General features: G+C 44.2%; 1 protein-coding gene across 5 annotated transcripts in view; it reads right to left on the bottom strand.

Annotated features, from left to right (window-relative positions):
• Positions 1–18,393, bottom strand: part of RNF213 (ring finger protein 213) — a 116,393-nt gene that overhangs the window by 20,694 nt on the left and 77,306 nt on the right. For 4 of the 5 annotated variants that reach the window (XR_009698467.1, XM_061176251.1, XM_061176252.1 and 1 more), the window contains 15 exons: positions 18,234–18,369; positions 17,827–17,965; positions 15,212–15,403; positions 14,308–14,453; positions 13,091–13,245; positions 11,683–11,889; positions 11,162–11,343; positions 10,473–10,593; positions 7,944–8,044; positions 7,648–7,830; positions 6,735–6,904; positions 6,536–6,635; positions 1,743–1,854; positions 953–1,166; positions 516–706 (listed from right to left, as the gene is read on the bottom strand). Coding sequence is in view for 4 of the 5 variants with exons in the window: in XM_061176251.1 (XP_061032234.1) it covers positions 516–706; positions 953–1,166; positions 1,743–1,854; positions 6,536–6,635; positions 6,735–6,904; positions 7,648–7,830; positions 7,944–8,044; positions 10,473–10,593; positions 11,162–11,343; positions 11,683–11,889; positions 13,091–13,245; positions 14,308–14,453; positions 15,212–15,403; positions 17,827–17,965; positions 18,234–18,369 (2,349 nt within the window). In the remaining variant the exon portion in view is untranslated. Of the gene's footprint in view, positions 1–515; positions 707–760; positions 829–952; positions 1,167–1,742; positions 1,855–6,535; positions 6,636–6,734; positions 6,905–7,647; positions 7,831–7,943; positions 8,045–10,472; positions 10,594–11,161; positions 11,344–11,682; positions 11,890–13,090; positions 13,246–14,307; positions 14,454–15,211; positions 15,404–17,826; positions 17,966–18,233; positions 18,370–18,393 lie in introns of those variants that run through there. The other variant, XM_061176253.1, reaches the window with a different exon arrangement.

Genomic DNA, 18,393 nt, shown 5'->3' on the forward strand with positions numbered 1-18,393 from the left:
ATCTGGTTGTGCCAGGTCTTAGTTGCGGCATGCAGACTCTTAGTTGCGGCATGCATGTAGGATCTAGTTCCCTGACTAGGGATCGAACCCAGGCCCCCTGCATTGGGAGCATGGAGTCCTCACCACTGCATCACCAGGGAAATCCCTGGCTGAATGACTTTTAATTTGCTAAAAGCCAAAGCCACAGAATCATTCTTTTGCTTTCCCTGTGTCAAACTCTATCAGAAGTGATGCCTACATATGCTGTGCAGGTAGGTGACAAACACATCACACATACACACGCGCGCACACACATATCCTTCCCCTAGGCAGGCGGTCTAAACGTGATCATGAGCTGGGTCAATCAACTGAAGCACAGAGACAGAGGAGAAGACCAGAACAGATGCACACATTTTCCGTGATGGATGTGGGAGAAGGTCAGGGAGGAATGGAGGAGCAGCAGCCCCGCTCCTGGGGTAGGGGGGCGGGCAGCGGAGCTGAGACAGCACAGGGACTGCCGGGACCACCCTTCTTACCTGCTGTGCAATGACTCCCCTGGGAAACACCCAGTGGGCCGGATGGCCCTGTCTGGAGAGGCTCTGAACAAACTCCATCCCCTGCTGGCTAGTGAGCTTCCTCACCAGGTATACTTGGTACCAGTCATTCTGGACCCGGGCACAGAAGTTTTCCACCTGCCGCAGGTAGCGACGCTTCTCCTCCGCCATCTCTGCAGAGCCAACGAGAAAGGCTGAGTGACGGCTGAGGGTACTTGTTAGTTAACTGTCTGGAACAGAGGCTAGTAAAAGCTCCGGGGCCTCCCCTTTAGGAATTCACAGTGAAAGAACTAATCTAGAAGAAAGGGGACACGGTACAGACCAGTATTACTCTGAGAACCAGCTTCCCACACTTCCTGAATTTCTAAATCATGGGGGCTCCCGGCCTGTGGTCAAGAAAGTTTGGGAAGAAGACCTGCCTGAGCCGTCCTGAAGCTCAGAGAGGATCTCAGAAGCCTTGTCAAGACAGAGGCGGATGCGGGCCATCTCCTGCAGGTACTCCACCGAGGCCTTGCCAGCGGGCTCTCGGCTGCATCCCACCGGTCGGTACGTCTTAAGGAACTGGCCTTCCTCTCTTAGGTATTTCAATTCATCACTTATGAAGAAAGTATTATTCTTCTCATGTATTGAATCCTAGGGAACATAGAACCAGAAAGAAAGGATATCATTCTTTTTTATTTGCGAGTCCCCCACCTTCGCAATTTCTACAGAGTGGTCGTGGAGAATGCAGGAAGGATAAAGAACAGTGCTGTGGGTTTGAGTGTACATTTTTTGAATCATGGAAAACTAATATCCCTTTTTATTTTAGTGGCAAGAAGGAGGGGAAAAAGAAAAGCTATGATGAAAAAATTTTTTATCTAATATTATTTTTTCATACGTATTGTAGGATTTTTGGGAGTAAGAAAAATATGAAGAGAATAAAAATTAAAAGTATTCACAATCTCACCACCTGTAGACAACTTTGGTGGCATATTCTTCTATGCTTTTTTTTCCCCTCATGCACATGCACATAAATGCCAATATATACAACTGCTGAGGGCAGAAGCAACGTTTTTGAAACTTTTTTTCCCCTGCATGGAGCAGAGCATCTGTTAATGTTACCACCTAATTTATATTCTGTAAATTTTCAGAAAAACACTATTCCATCACATAAACCACACGGTTTGGAGAGTTTGAAAAAGAAATGCAGGGAGGTGATAATCAGCTTACCTCCAGGCAGTTGCTAAAGAGCACATACAATTCAGCTTTATCTTCAGCCAGGAACGGTTTCTTTTCTAACTGGGACAAATAAGCCTGAATATAATCCTTCACTTCACGGAAGCTATGGAAGGAGAAATATTATACCTGGTTAGTTCAGGTCTGGAAACTCATTTTGCCAAAAAAAAAAAAAAAAAGGTATGTATGTATGTATCTATCTGCCTGTTATCCATCCCCCCCTTCCTGTATAATTATATATATATATATACATACATACATGTGTATGTATAGTTTGTAACACGATTTTATGACGACTATTCTAGCACTAACTTGGAGGAATATAAAATTCCCTATTTTAGACTAGCTGTTCTCAAACTTTTTGGCTCCAGGAATCCTTTACAGACTTAAAAATCATTGAGAACCCCAGAGAGCTTTTGTTTCTGTGGATTACATCTATTGATATTTACAGTATTCGAAATTAAAACTGAAAAAATTGGAAAATATTTATCAATTCATTAAAAATAACCATACTAAACGCATTACATATTAACATAAATAATATTTTTAAAAAGCTTTTCCAAAACAAAAATTCATTAGTAAGAAGAGGGGTACTGTTTTTCATTCCTGCAAATCTCTTTAACACCTGGCTTAACAGAAGTTCGCTAGATTCTCAAATCTGCTTCCGCTTCTAATGGGTTGCACTATATTGAGTTATATGAGGAAAATCTGGTCTCACACATTATGTAGCTGGAAAAGGGAGAAATATTTTAGTAGCATTTTCAGGTAACTGTGAATATTCTCCTTTGACACTACACCAAAACTTGATAAATGATCATTTCTAAAGGTTAGTTGCAATGTGCGATCTGAAACCCTATCAATGCACTATTCATAGTCAATTACATTAAAATCAAATGGTCTGCAGTGCACTTCAAATGGATTTCTTTTTGATCAATGCAAAATTCTCTGACATCAAGCATCAGTCACTTCAAAAATACCGGCTCACTGAGCTGTGCAGATCTGGCAAATGTTGACACATTTTAATTTTATGATATATTTTTAAAAACCTCATATTTATTATCATCAAAAGGTCTGTACGTATTAGAAAGCTGATAGGCTCCCGGTGGAGGATACAAGTTTTCCAAATTTTTATTTTAATTTTTTTTTAATGTATTTATTTTTTTGGCCACACTGCACGGCTTGCAGGATCTTAGTTCCCCAACCAGGGATTGAACCCAGGCCCTTGGCAATGAAAGCATGGAGACCTAACCACTGGGCCACCAGGGAATTCCCTCCAAAATTTTAATATTTGCTTAAAAGCTTGAATTTTATCATTAGCAACAAAACCATCAGTTGTCTTCCTTGATGTGACAGGCTCACATCACTTGGTTTCAAGAAAACACCTGCCAAATGCCCAAGTCTGAATAAGTGTTGTTTGTCAGTCATTCTTTCAAGTACAAGTGGTATTCCACAGAAAAAGCAGCCAAGTTAGCATGTAACTCAAAAACCGCATGAGTGGTTTTCCTTGAGATAACCCTGTACCTTGGTGTGCAGCCGGAGTGCTTTGTGTGTATCTCTCATTTCAACAGAATATTAAAAAAGTCATATCCTCAAAGGTGGAGATTTAGTAAAATTAAGAATTTTTATAGCTTCGTCAAGGACATTAAGTGAAATTGGCATTTTTTTAAAAAAAAATAAATTTATTTATTTATTTTTGGCTGTGTTGGGTCTTCGTTTCTGTGCCAGGGCTCTCTCCAGTTGCACCGAGCGTGGGCCACTCCTCAACGCGGTGCGCGGGCCTCTCACTGTCGCGGCCTCTCTTGTTGCGGAGCACAGGCTCCAGACGCGCAGGCTCAGTAGCTGTGGCTCACGGGCCCAGTCGCTCCGCGGCATGCGGGATCCTCCCAGACCAGGGCTCGAACCCGTGTCCCCTGCATTGGCAGGCAGACTCCCAACCACTGCACCACCAGGGAAGCCCGAAATTGGCATTTTTAAAAACTATATGTGCTTGGTGGTGACGGAAACAATGGCCACTACCAGGGTTTTCCTCATGCTAAGATGCTAGCAGATTCACCCTTCATTACTTTAGTAACATTAGTGCAAATATCAACACGTTGAAAAAGCCAGATAATATCTTAGTGTTATTTGCAGTCTCATCAATGGTGTCCCACGCACAGGTCTGCCTAAAGAATGGATGCCTACATTTCCACAAAGTATGTCTAAGTCTGGTCTGAGTGATTTTTTTTTCTTCTTGGCTGCGTTGGGTCTTCATTGCTACGCACGGGCTTTCTCCAGTTGCGGTGAGCGGGCTTCTCATTGCAGGGGCTTCTCTTGTTGCGGAGCATGGGCTCTAGGCGCGCGGGCTCAGTAGTTGTGGCTCACAGGCTCTAGAGCGCAGGCTCAGTAGTTACTGCACACAGGCTTAGTTGCTCCGCGGCATGTGGGATCTTCCCGGACCAGGGCTCGAACCCATGACCCCTGCACCGGCAGGCGTATTCTTAACCACTGCGCCACCAGGGAAGCCCCGGACTGATTCTTTTTTTTTTTTTTTTTTTTTAATTAATTAATTTATTTATTTATTTATTTTTGGCTGTGTTGGGTCTTCGTTTCTGTGCGAGGGCTTTCTCTAGCTGCGGTGAGCGGGGGTCCCTCTTCATCGCGGTGCGCGGGCCTCTCACTATCGCAGCCTCTCTTGTTGCGGAGCACAAGCTCCAGACGCGCAGGCTCAGTAGCTATGGCGCACGGGCTTAGTTGCTCCGCGGCATGTGGGATCTTCCCAGACCAGGGCTCAAACCCGTGTCCCCTGCATTGGCAGGCAGATTCTCAACCACTGCGCCACCAGGGAAGCCCCGACTGATTCTTAATACACGAAAATACTCGAATCACAAAAGTAACGACACAAACAAGTATTTCTCAACCCAGGGAATGACAATGTAGATTTTTAAATTGTGTTTTATGTCTCAAGATTTTAATTTCAAAATCAGTTCTGTAAATTTTACTCTCTAAATATTTCAAAACAAAGTGTTTACCTTTAAGCATTGTTTGTACTCATGTTAATGTGTCTACACTATATGTCAAGAGGTATGCATGTTGATGATACTGTTCCCTTTCTCTAAGCAAAGAGATTCAAATGAATACAGATTTCACACATTTACCAAAATTAATAAAAATCACAGAATATCAAAAGAGGCTCTTCTCACATCTCAAGTCAACTCTTTCCATGTAAGCCTTAAAAGCCATTTTCAGGTATAGTAAGATACTACTTCTGTAAGAAAATTTTTTTTTTTTTTTTTTTAATGAATTGACATGTTTTTATTTATTTATTTTTATTTTTGGCTGTGTTGGGTCTTCGTTTCTGTGCCAGGGCTTTCTCTAGTTGTGGCGAGCAGGGACCACTCTTCATCGCAGTGCGCGGGCCTCTCATTATCGTGGCCTCTCTTGTTGCGGAGCACAGGCTCCAGACGCGCAGGCTCAGTAGTTGTGGCTCACGGGCCTAGTCGCTCTGCGGCATGTGGGATCTTCCCAGACCAGGGCTCGAACCCGTGTCCCCTGCATTAGCAGGCAGATTCTCAACCACTGCGCCACCAGGGAAGCCCAGAAAATGTATTTTAAGAGTATTTTATTTGAAAATCCTCCAGGAATCCTGTTTGAAAAAAGTATTTCACAAATAATGGGGGAGAAAAATAGAAGCAAAACAAAATGTCCGTGGACAAGGCTGCAGCAGATCCATGCTTAAATGTAAATCTAATCTCTATCCTGAGTCACCTTTCAGACATTTAAGTTAGAAACAGTTGTTTCTATTGGAACTTTTCTTACAGCATCTTGATTTTGCCATCACCTCAAGGTGTACTCTATCAAGTCAGAACACAGGCTGAGGATACTGAGTATCTTCCAAAAGAGCCTTCTGAACACAGATCAGCTTTCTTTCTTTCTCTCTCTGTGTTTCTTTCTTTCATTTTTGGCTGCATTGGGTCTTTGTTGCTGTGCATGGGCTTTCTCTAGTTGTGGCGAGCAGGGGCTACTCTTCGTTGCGGTGCGCAGGCTTCTCATTGCAGTGGCTTCTTTTGTTGCGGAGCATGGGCTCTAGGCACATGGGCTTCAATAGTTGTGGCACGCGGGCTCAGTGGTTGTGGCTCGCGGGCTCTAGAGCGCAGGCTCAAGTAGTTGTGGTGCACGGGCTTAGCTGCTCTGCAGCATGTGGGATCTTCCCGGACCAGGGCTTGAACTCGTGTCCCCTGCACTGGCAGGTGGATTCTTAACCACTGCGCCACCAGGGAAGCCCCCTACAGATCAGCTTTCTAAGAATTTTCTAAAATAGCATAATTTGACAAGACCATTGAGCTGAAGCACCATATGGGCTTCTCGGTCCATTTATAGAATCAGAGAAACTTAAGAGCTGAAGCAAAACTTAGACAACATCAAGGGCAAGGAGGGTGAGGGGAGATTCTAACTTATCATCCAAAAAAACATAAAACTTCGTAGCTGTGGAACTGAGATGAGAACCGCAGATTCCTGACTCCCGACTTCCCGCACATGTCACAACACCTTGCACCCTTCCCCCAAATCTGTCTTCTTCTTCCTAACCACGTGCTTGTAGGCATACTGAACTCATAGCCAGTATGTGAATATGTCAAGGACACAACCCATACAGATAAAGCAACAAGGGGGTCTCTTGCTGAAAAAGCTTCCCCAAATCATGAACTAGCTACAGGTTCTGCAAAGAATGCTTGGCAGCAAAGAAAAAGCCATGAGGAGAATAAAAAGAAGTCAAGGCGTGCTAGAGGCAACTCCACGTTCGTGGTGCTCACCTGTACTTCAAAAGCAGTTTCAGTACCACTGAGCGGATGACAGGGGTCTTATCCACAACGTCATCAAAAGGAGAAAGAGATTTTGTGTGTTCACGGCGTCCTTAAACCAGAAGGAGAAAGGTAGATCATCGTTCACATCAGACATAAAGAGTGAGATGAAGAACTGAATTTTTAAGTCTATAGGAAGAAAGCCACTCACTTTGGGAAGTCTCTCGAAAGAGCTCCTTCTCTACAAAGAGTAAAGACAGCAGAACATCGACCACATCCTTCTGAGGTGGAGAATTGTCTTTGAAGCACATGGTGGAAACTAGGTCCACAAAGAAACTATTGCACATCTGCCGGAAGCGAGCATGTTTCTCGATGACCTCCCTTGGGAATCGTTGAAAACCACGGTCAAAAGGCTTGTAGAATGTGTTCCAGAATCCCTCCCTACAGAGTGCTTTGGGATTTGGACAGCATTTTTTTTTTTAATTAAAAGATGCAAGTATCTCCTTACATTGATTAGAACCAGTCTCCAAAACTGCAGACAGTACATACACTCGGCTCTTTTGAGAAGCACTTTGATCATTTGGACCATCTAGCAATAGCCTTCATATCCCAAGAGTTTCTCAAAGATCCCATCCACTGGGTTTGCCTTGTGCTCCACTTTCAGGAGGCATCAGAATGGAGGAAAATGGGAAGGAAAACCAACCACTTAGGCTAATTTTAACTACTGCCCTGAAAGGCACTTAGCCAGATAAGAGCTAGCTTTATCCTCAGGACACAGAACATGGATGGATTTACATATCAAGAGGATAAAAATTTACATATCAAGAGGATAAACCAGTTGCATCTAAATTCTTTGAGTCTCTTGTGATGGCTTTATTTAGTTTACGACCTTCTGGTTTATGTCCTCTAATTTTTCTATCTCCCTAATCTGTACACATGTATGTCTTGAGAAGAGGATAATTTTCAGACACTAGGTGTTTATAAAGGTACATAAGTAGTTAGTTGTCTTTCTTAGAACACTTCTCTGTCAGGCTTTCTAAGATTAATAATTATATTTCTGAACACTGTATTTGCAAAAAAGGAAGAAAAAAGAGGAAGCTTTCTCAAGAGAAAGGGTGTTTTACCGGTGCTCCTGGGAAACAGAAGGAGAGAAGCTGTCTGGCAAGTCAGTTAAACAATAGGGGCATCCCATCTGCCCTTGGGTGATGTGAACTTTGACGCAGCGCTGGCAGAATACATGGTCACAGGGCAGGCAGACAGGATCCTGTGCGTCTCCCAGGCAGATGGGGCACGGCTTCACCCCAAACCTAGAAGCCAAGAAGGGTGACCAATTCTGAAGCAGAGAAGCTGGCCGTGAGAAGCAAAAAATACAAAAGGTTCTGAATTCTCTCCCTTGCAGATCCCAAACCCAAGATCTCACCTGGTGAGGCTCTTGCTGACCTGGTCCTTACATTTACAAAGAGTGGTCATCACTGCGACGAAAGGCCTGTGAGTCTTGATGTCAGAGTCCTCTTGCAGGCACTGAAGGAGAAAGGCAGCGGGAGGAGGAGGGAAGCTAATTAGCAGTGAGGAAGGGCAGGAGTCAGCCAGGCAACAAAGGCAACAAAACACATCCCCTCTGAGGCTGGCGAAGCTGGGCAGTTAGGGCTCTGGTGTCTGCAGTGCAAGGCTTTATTTATTTATTTAGCAGTTTCTTTAACTTTGAATGCCCTTTGTGACTATGCTGCTTTGGGGAGAAGGTCGATATTCTCGGCTTCTGATTTTTCCCCTCTTCCTCTTTTTCTTTTAAGGTCTATCCCCCTCCTCCCGTTATGAGATATTTCAAACTATAAAGGATAATATAATGACCATCTGCGTATCCACCAAACTTTAAGTAATCATAGCATTTTTTTTGAGTATGTGCTTTATCAGTTTCTAAAGAAACAAAACGTTACAGGTGCAGCTTCAACTCCAAGTGTATCCTTTTCTGATCATATTTCCATCCCCCACCCCTCACCCAGCCCCAGAGAATCACATTCCTAAATTCCCACTTCCACTAGATTTGGATGCATGCATAAAAATCTTGTTGCTTTGAATGTTGTAAACTTTCTATCAGGGACATTACACTGTACCTAAGCTTCTGCAACTTGCTTTTTTTGTTGATACAAGTAGGTTCAGATCATTCATGTTAACTGCTGTATGGTACCTGTTGATGAATATACTGGTCACCTGTTTTCCCATTAATGGACATTTAGAATGTTCCCAATTTCCTGCAATTACAAACATTTCTGCACCCAACATTCTTCCATGTGTCTGAGTACAAATGGGAAAATTCTCTAGGATATATATTTAGAAGTGGAAACACTGTTTCTTAGGAATTGCACATCTTTAATGATATAAGATAGTTTAATGGCTGTGCTTAGGGAATTTTCTGGTTAGGTATGATGTTTGCTATAGATGTTTTTCTATTAGGTATACCCCTTGGGCATTATCTGCTGAAGGAGAGTTCCTTTATATTCCTAATTTGGCAAGAGTATCTTTGTACCAAATTATAAATTTTATCAAATGCTTTTTCTGTACCTTTGGAAATAATCGTTTGGAGTTTTTCTTTTAATTTGTTACGTAACTGATGATGCTTATCGATTTTATGATTTTGAGCTATCCTTGAATTCCCAGGATTAATCTTACTTGGCAATGATATTAGTTTTTAATACCCTGTTAAATTTGATCTGTTAATCAAAAGATTGAAAAAAGGCCAAAGGACTTGAATAGACATTTTCCAAAGAAGATATACAAATAGGCAATAAGCACATGAAAAAATGCTCAACATCACTAGTCATTAGGGAAATACAAATCAAAAACCACAATGAGATATCACTTCATACCCATTAGGAGGGCTATTATTTAAAAAAATGGAAAATAACAAGTGTTGGCAGGGATGTGGAGAAATTGGAGCCCTGGGGCATTGCTGGTGGGGAAGTAAAATGGTGTGGCAACTGTGGAAAACAGTATGGTGATTCCTCAAAAAGTCAAACATAGAATTACCATATGATTCAGCAATTCCACTCTTAAGTACACACCCCAAAGAATTAAAAGTAGTGACTCAAACAGATACTTGTACACCCAGGTTCAGAGCAGCATTATTTACAATCACCAAAAGGTGGAAACAACCCAAATGTCCATTAACAGATGGATGGATAAACAGAAAGTGCTCTATCCATACAGTGGAATCTTATTCAGCTTTAAAAAGGAAGGAAATTCTGACACCTGCTACAATGGGGATAAACCCTGAGAACATGATGCTTAGTGAAATAAGCCAGTCACAAAAGGACATTTCAAAGGCTGTACAGCAAAGCTGTTGGCAGTGCTTGTGTGAGGTTCCCAGTGGGCAGACAGTGTCTTCCCTGAGTGGCCACTGATGCTGAAAGGACAGTCACTTTTTCTACAGGGTACTATCCTGTGTGTCACCAACTTTATAAAGGGTGCAGAGGGGCAGAGACATGGGCTTCCTGTCCCCTTGGTCCCGCCGACAGCACTGTGTTTGGAAGTCCACAGGCCCAGCGGCATTCTCCTACACCCTTCCTGACCGTGGCAGTGGGAAGCAGCTCCCTCCGCGGGCCAGGCTGCTGATCTGGTCTGGGGCCACTGGAGGCCTGGCTGGAGCCCACCCTTCAGTCCTCCCAAAGGTTTCCCAAGTGTACTTGCTGCATGAATAGTTCCTTTTCCTGCAGGGAACCCTAAATGACACACCCTGACTTAACACTCAGGAGAGGGTAAATATTAAAATATTAAACACCAAAATTTTAATGGCCTACGTGACGAAATCACTTTCCTTCGCACTTCCAGATAAAACTCTCAGAGCAGAAAGGGGATATACCACCACGATGATAAAAGTCAGGTCATGTTTCAATTGTTCTTTGTCTTACAAAGAGGCAGACCAGTGCCTGACAGGCCAAGCCTTCGCGCTCACCTTGTTCAGCAAGAAGACATACTCCGTCACCAGCTTGCGCAGCTCGGGAATGTAGCTCTCGGTCCCCAGGAGCACATGCTCCACAAAGAGCGCAATGGAGAAAATGCGATTCCAGTGGGTTCTGTGGAGAGAGGGGGTCCCTCACTCAGCTCTGACAAAAGCGCCTGAGACGAATGAAGAGGCGCAGGGAGGCAGTTCCAAGGCACAGGAGTTGAAAGATAAGAAAAGGACCGGGCGTGAAGGTGGGTGAAAGAATTAGGTAGAAGCCCTTTGTGATGTGCTCCCCGACCTCCACACACTTCGTCTCTTTCCACCCCTCCCCTCAGACTCTCAGCTGGGACATCTCAAGTTCTACGCCTCTGCCTGTGTCCGGTGAGTCCCACCTCATCCTTAAAGGCCAGCAAAGGACTTGTCCCCTGGGAAGTCTAGCCTGTGTGTTTCCTCTCTGCTGCCCTGCTGGGGTCCTTTGCAGCTGCTTCTTCTCCCTCAGGATCATCATAATCTGCTCGCCTTTTTATCACCCCCGTCACTCCACGCACTCCCTGAATGCACAGCTCTCTAAGATCATCATGATGCCTGGCGTTTAGTAAGGGTTCAAGAGACGTTAAAGAATGAATGAGGACAGGCCCACTTCCTGTGGCAGGAGCATCTGCTCTCTCTCTGATGTGCCCGGGACTCCTAGGTCTCACCTGATGTCCCTGAGGATGGCTCTGGCCACCATCCCGCTGCCCTGCAGGTACCCATCTGAACAGAGGAGCTCCAGCGGCATGCAAAGATTCTTCACCGTCTGTAACCAAGCTTGCGGACTGGGCTTCAGGAGGTTTTCTGTCAGCATTTCAGTACAGGCCACTGCTGCGAACACATCCAGACTCTGGGGAGCAGAGAACAGGCCCGTGACTGAGCAGCCTGTCCCTCGACCCCCACTGGGCTGCTCTAACCAGTAAGTCGGAGGCCCTGGCTGTTAGCCCAGTGTGTTCTGTGTTCCAGGCTTGTAGCTTCACCTTTCATTGTCTTGGGATCTAGGAAGCATGAGTTAGATGCATTCTAACTGAGGAGCCACACTGACATGTGTGCCCCATGAAGACGTTTCCCATTTGGAACGTGGTCCATAAGCCTTCCCTTCCCAGGGTGGTGGTGGGAGCAACCGCCCACTCGCTTGAGGAGGCCAAGCCTGGCTGCAGGCACGTGATGTCCCTAAGAGGGGCCATACCATCTCATCTCCGGCCCAGCTGTGGTTCCGGGTGCCTTTTGTAAGGCTCTGTAGAATTGGGGGGTAGATGGTCAAGATCCTGGAGAAGTTCTGTAGCCGGCTCCTGAAATGCTGGTAGGCAAGGTGCACGGACGGTAAGGAGATCTCTTCCGCTGGCCTTCCTGCCTTCAGCTGATTGATGCAGGACCCCAGAGCCATCTGCAGAACCTGGGATGAGAAACAAGCTTTTACTATATACTTGTAAATTATTTTTTTAAAAAAGATACATTTTCCTTGTGGGAAACCGGAACTACTCAAAAATAACAAAAAAGAAAATTAAAAACGATGTACACTATTAGTATCCCTCGTTTACTTTTTGGTGTCGTCCTTTCTAGACGTTTTTGGATCCATACCTCTTCTCCCTGTGGTCCCCAAATTAGGGTCACAGAGTATTCCTGATTTTTTTCCACTTTACATTATAAGCATTTCTCTATCACGAGCATGCTCGAAGACATCGTTTTTAATGGCTGCACAATAACCAGTCAAATGGCTGTACAAATATTTGTCCAACCCTTATTTTAAGACAATTACACTGTTTCTAATTTTCTGTTTTTAGAAATAAAACTGCAAAGAACATTCCCATGAATAAAATATTTGTCCACATCTCCGACAATGTTCTCAGGACAGAATCGCCAGTTCAGATTTTGTGAAGTTCTCCATTCATCCCGACAGATGGTTTTCCAGAAGCACCACGCCGTTCACACCGCCACTGGCAACGGAGGAACTCCTGGCTGTTTTAAAAACCAGTTTTGCCACAAGGACAAGTAAAGATCGTATCTAAAAGTTGTTCATGCCTTGTTGATTTACTAGTGAGGCTGAGCACTTTTTCCAGTGTTTTCTGGACATCTGCATAATTATTCTGTTAATAGTTAATTTATAACTTTCACTCATTTCTAAAGATTAGATTTTCTTATTGTATCCTAAGAATACTTTATTAACCCTTAATCATGTTGGTTGTAAGTATGTTTTCCTCAAATCTGTCAGTTTCCTTTTTTAGGTACTGAAGTTTGAAATCTTCAATATTTCCATTGAAATTTTAGTTATTATTATTATTACCTTGCTGTGATCAGTTAAATATTTACCTAAATTTCTTCAAGAAAAACTAAACATTTAAAAAGAAGGTGTCACAGGAAATCGGAGGTCTTCTTCCTGTTAATAAAAGCTCCATGTTTTAGGGGCGCTGGGCAGTGGGCTAAGCACCCAGCCCCGAGGGTTCTGAGGGTGTGAGTGGCATTTTCTCACACCACTGTCCTCTTGGACCACATTCTGTTCCACGAACACTACAGCTCCAGTAGTTGAGGAAAAGTTCCCATGTTGGCATCTTGTCCACGTTATACGAGCCTCACCCTGCCCCCTAGTCAGTACTTACGTTTAACTGTTCCCAAGTGGACACTCTCATGGTCAAGAGAAGGAAGTCCTTCAGGTAGCACTGAAGAAGTTCTTGCCGCTGGTCTACAGTGAGCTGAGCAAGAAACCTGCCCAGTGGGGTCTGCTGAAAGAGCTCCACTAACTTCTCTGCCAGTCCTGCCGGGGGTGGGTGAGGGGGGAGATGGAGAACGGCTTGGGGTGAGGATGTTGACCATGACTCCTCTTACCCGCTGAATGCAGGGACATGGACATGGTTCTAATAAGGCTGCCTTGCTAATCATCATTTTTTATCATCATTTCTGGACAGTTTAGATATCTTCCCAGTGGAATAACAGAAACAAAGTCAGAAGGAATGTTCCATTCCGGTCATAAAAGCCTAGCTAGCCCCAAAGAGAACACAATCTGGGAAAGACCAAGTTTATTTCTACCAAGTCATAATGTGCTTTGGGAACCCCGGACCCAAGCGAACCAGGAATGAGTGGGTTGCCCTCCAGGGGCTGGGGTCATACGCTGCTCAAACCAAAAAGATCTGCCTTCTAGTGGATGGCGTGCTGGCCCCCAAGTCACATGCTATTATAGGAAAGTAAGGTCAGTTAGGATATGGTATGAGAAAGAGAAATACTCTCTCTTCAGGAGAGAGACTGCTTCAGGTTTGTTCAGAAAGAGTGGCAGAATGCTTACCTAGAAAAATAAGTTCATCTTCAAGTATTTTGACCAGTATTTTTTTAAAGAAATCTTTCCTTTTTTAAAAAAAATTGAAATATAGTTGATATATCATATTATGTTAGTTTCAGTGATTTGACATCTGCCTACCTTATGAAATGATTACCACAAGTCTAGTAACCATCTTTGTCCTGTATTTTTAAAAAGCAATACTATACATAAACTTTGAAAAGATTACTTCATGCATGAAAGATGACTTTCCCAAAAGTGCTGTGTGACCACTGGTTTTCCTGGAATGTCTGTGGCCAGACTACTTGGCACCTGACAACAAAGCAAGGTGCCCTGTGACTCAGGAGGACACTGATGGCTCAGTTTGGGCAAAGGTATTACTCTACTCTGGTCACTGGCAGTTGCTGAGAAGGGCCCAGCTGGGGACATCTTGAGTCCTGGTGCCCTAGTTGCCCAGGGAACTCAGAATGGGGGCGACCACCTATGACAGGGTAGCAGGGTCTCCTCCTGCCAGAACACGTCCCCTCCCACCATCGCTGGGCTCACCTTCATCTCCCGTGATGTACTGAGTGTGGACCCACAGCTCCTCCAGATAGTCCTTGATTCTCCAGCTAAACGGGACACTGTTGGAAGTGTCCTCTGAGAGGTTCATGTAGTTCTGCACCATGATGTAGGACATCTCCCCTTTAGACCTGCAATAGGCCAAACAAGGACCAAGAATGTGGTTAGTGAGACGGCGCTCAAGACACAAGACGAGATCCACTCCTGATGCCAATTCCTCTCCATCCTTAAGAACTGGGAGGCTTAGTGGGCTACAAAGACAGTCCCCTGGTCTACTGAACAGCTCAGCTTTATGTTATAAAGGAACTCAAGAATGATCTTATGTCATCTCTTGGTTTTACAGACAAAACAAAAACAAACCACGGCTGGAAGGGGTCAAGTAGGTTGCTTGAAGTCTTGGGCAGAACCAGTCTGGTGATGTCTGAACCCACCCTTACCCTATACCTACGCAAAGAGAATCGAAGCCCCCTGAAATCCAAACAGGAAGGTTTTGGCAGGCCAGCTGAGCTTGAGTTACACAAGATCGGGTCTAGTGATAGGCTCTGTGGTTCCCGCCATTGGCAGGAGGAGCAGGAAAATCAACACAAACGCTCTCCTACGTGCAGCTTCGCCAGTGTAGACGAGGTGGAAGCTGGCCATTTTAACTGTAAGGGTGCTCTGAGAACAGGGAAATGAGGAAAGCCGAGAATGAAACACCTATTTCTCAGAACTTGCGTCAACTCTTTTGTTACTGTAATGCCATGACCCTTCAGGCTACAAAAAGAGCCAACTTAAATGTGATTCTAAAACCCATAACTACATTTCATCAAACACCTGGGAGAGCCTATTAAGTTTGTTGCTATGTTATGGGTTTTTTTCCCTTCCCACGAAAAGAAAGTCTTCTATTCACCTTGTATCATTTGCCACAAGAGGAATGTTCAGAAGCTTAACGTCACTGAAAATAAACATCCAAAGATCTCTTGCCCAGGACGGAGAATGTGGGTTGGCCAGCAGCTCAAGGTTGCCATCTCTGTCCATGAAAGATATCATGCTCGCCAGGAGGGGAGTCACAGCACCCTGGACCCGCTTCCAGATGGTCTGCCTATGTGTGGGAGAGAAGCAGGCCCGCTCAGGTTTGGGGGACCACAGATCACACTGGGATGCCTGCATCCTTTTCACATTTTGTGCCTTCTTGGCAGTAACAAAACATCTGCTCTACTATTCCTACACTATAGCTGTGTTTTTCATGTTTTTTACATCATTTTTAAGTACTAGAAGAGAGACTTACAAATCGAAATAAGATTAGAGGCAGAACTGGAAAGGTCCTTAATTCTACCTCTAATAAACTGGAATTAGTTCGTTGAAAAGGCCAAGTAGTATTTGTTTTATTTTGTTATATAGCTGTTTTCCAGAACAAGTCATCCAGACTCTATAAATAAAGAAAAGAATGACCAAATTCATTTGAAAAAAATATTATTTTAAGAAAAAAAAAATCAGTTGGGAACAGAATATAATAAAGAGACCAAAGTAAATTCGTTCTAGGTACATTAAACAAGAAAGCATATCTTTATCTAGAACTTAGTTTTCATTGTTGATGGTTTTGTACATTAGATCTGAATATTTATATATATGTATATACACATATATATAAACTTGACTGCTTATATTAACTCATTACACTTACAATTATATTTAATAATAAAATATATTTTATATATTTTATTTAATAAAAATAAACTTAAGTCATTTAAAAATTCTTATGGTAAGGCCAAAGAAATCTACTACTAGGTAATTAATACTGGGGAGAAAAATGTATGTTCCATTTTGAAAAGAAAAAGAAATACTTTTTAAAAATATTGAACCAGAAATGTACAGAAAACTGTGAGAGTGAAAGGTAAAAGCTGGCTGCAGGGAGAAATGGGGGAAGCTGTACCTGGTCACGTGTGCAGACTTTGGGTGCTGGAAACACCCTAGTACAGTCATTCCTCCATACCCATAAGGGGTTGGTTCCAGGACCCTGACAGATACAAAATCTGAGGATGCTCAAGTCCCTTATATAAAATGGTGTAGCATTTGCATATAACCTATGCACATCCTCCTTTACACTTTAAATCATCCTTAGATTACTTATAACACCTAATACAAAGTCAACACTATGTAAACCGTTGTAAATACAAGGTAAATGCTATGCAGATAGTTGCCAGCATGTGGCAAATTCAAGTTTCGCTTTTTGGAACTTTCTGGATTTTTTTTTTCCGAATATTTTTGACCCGCAGTTGGTTGAATCTGTGGATTTGGAACCCGAGGATATGGAGGGCTGACTGTGTAAAGACTATCCCAATTTGGATTATTTAATGCCAAGAGGGCAAATGACTGAAATCCAAAACACATGGACGGGGAGCAGTTAGCCTCCAAAGCCTTGTGAGAACGGGCCAGCAGGCCCCAGAGCTCCACCTGAACTCAGATGCTGGTCGGATCCCATGGTGGCCCCTGAGTGCAAGGAGGCCAGTCCTGACGCACAGCAAACAGCACAGCAGTGACAAGTGGGGCCGCCCTTGCCACTTTGAACACCCTTTGAACACCAGCAAATGTGGGAAGTTCAGTAAGTGAAGGGGTGGTGTCAAGGGTACACTGAAAATACAGATTTTAAGAAGCATTTATGTAAAATCAAGCATTTAGTAAAATCCATACAGAGGAACCAAGGGAAATGAAAATAATTCTAGGTCCAAATCTAATCTTATAAAGTTCCTTCAGAAGGTACAATTAGGAAAGAAATTAAGGCTAACTACAGAAAAACATAGAAGCAGAAAAACCCTACAGTCACAAACCCAGCATCAATAAGCTCACATGGTCCATTTAACCCTGGATGTTCCCACGTGTCCCCCCTGCCAATGGCATGAAGGCGACACACCCCTGCTGAATCCAAGCCTCCGGATGAGTTAACCTTTCTCTCAGAGATGAAGAAACTGAGGGCCAGAGTGGTGAAGTCACAGGTCTAAGACAACCCTGCCGACAGGGGTGGGTGGAATCTTCCATTTGGGATCCAGAGCAAGTGCCCCCTGCCTCAGCCACTAAGGTTGTCATGGGCTAGTCTTGAAAACAATATCAAGTTTTGCAGAAAAAGGAGCAGGGACAACAAATGAATACTCTGGGTCTTATTTTTGTAGTTATCAAATAACTTCACGCAGGAGGCCTGGGAAAACAACTTCGCTTCCCTCCCTTAATTTACTAACCTAAAAAGGCACCCATTTCTATGGTAATGGACATGCTGGTACAAGTTTACATCCAACAAGAACAGATGTTCTGGGTTGTTTTGTTTTGTGTTATGAAAAAATTTAACTCACACAAAAGTAGAGAAAAGAGTCTGGCAAACCCCATGTAACTGCCACCCAGACCATCTTGTGCTCTGGGGAAAAAATATTGACAGCTCTGAATTTCTCAGAGGTTTGGAAAGAAGCGTCTCCTCGGCTGGGAGAGCCATGCGTCCACCCCACAGCCAGCCCTGGTTTCCTTTCGCGGCAGTACCTGAACGTGCCGGCTTCCTGCAGAGCGTCCTGATTGGAGGCTTCCCTCACCACCCAGTCCTTCACATTGTAGATGTAGTTCTCTTCTTGCTTCTTTAAAAGGACACAGAGGCGCATCTTGGCGACCCGTAAGAAAGCGGCTATGGAAAAGCAGAGCAGATGTGCATTCAGCACATCCCCGGGCACCGAGTGGTAGGCTCTGCATCCCTGACCCGCCCCAGCAGGAGGGTAAGCACGTTTCCTTTGGGCAGCCCAACTCTACAGAAATCCCAGAGGTGCACTTAGATTCCCAGGGGGCCAGCTGCTTCTGGGAGCCACAGAAAGCTGCAGCGGGGGGATGATTCATGGTCCAAAGGAGGAGCCCAGGCTGGGGTACGGGCAAGAGGGGCCCCACACCTGTGTACTCACCATCTTCGTCTAGGAGGCTGAGGAGAATGGACACCCTCCGCATGCTGCGCTGACAACCCTCGTTCTGGTCTCTGAGCATGCCCACGGCGCCCTGGATACAGCTTCTCAGCAGCCTGGTGGTGTCCAGGATCTGCGTCTGTCGACAGAGACAATCAAGCCT

The sequence above is a fragment of the Eubalaena glacialis genome, chromosome 19 (assembly GCF_028564815.1).
Source record: "Eubalaena glacialis isolate mEubGla1 chromosome 19, mEubGla1.1.hap2.+ XY, whole genome shotgun sequence".
Classification (NCBI taxonomy): domain Eukaryota; kingdom Metazoa; phylum Chordata; class Mammalia; order Artiodactyla; family Balaenidae; genus Eubalaena; species Eubalaena glacialis.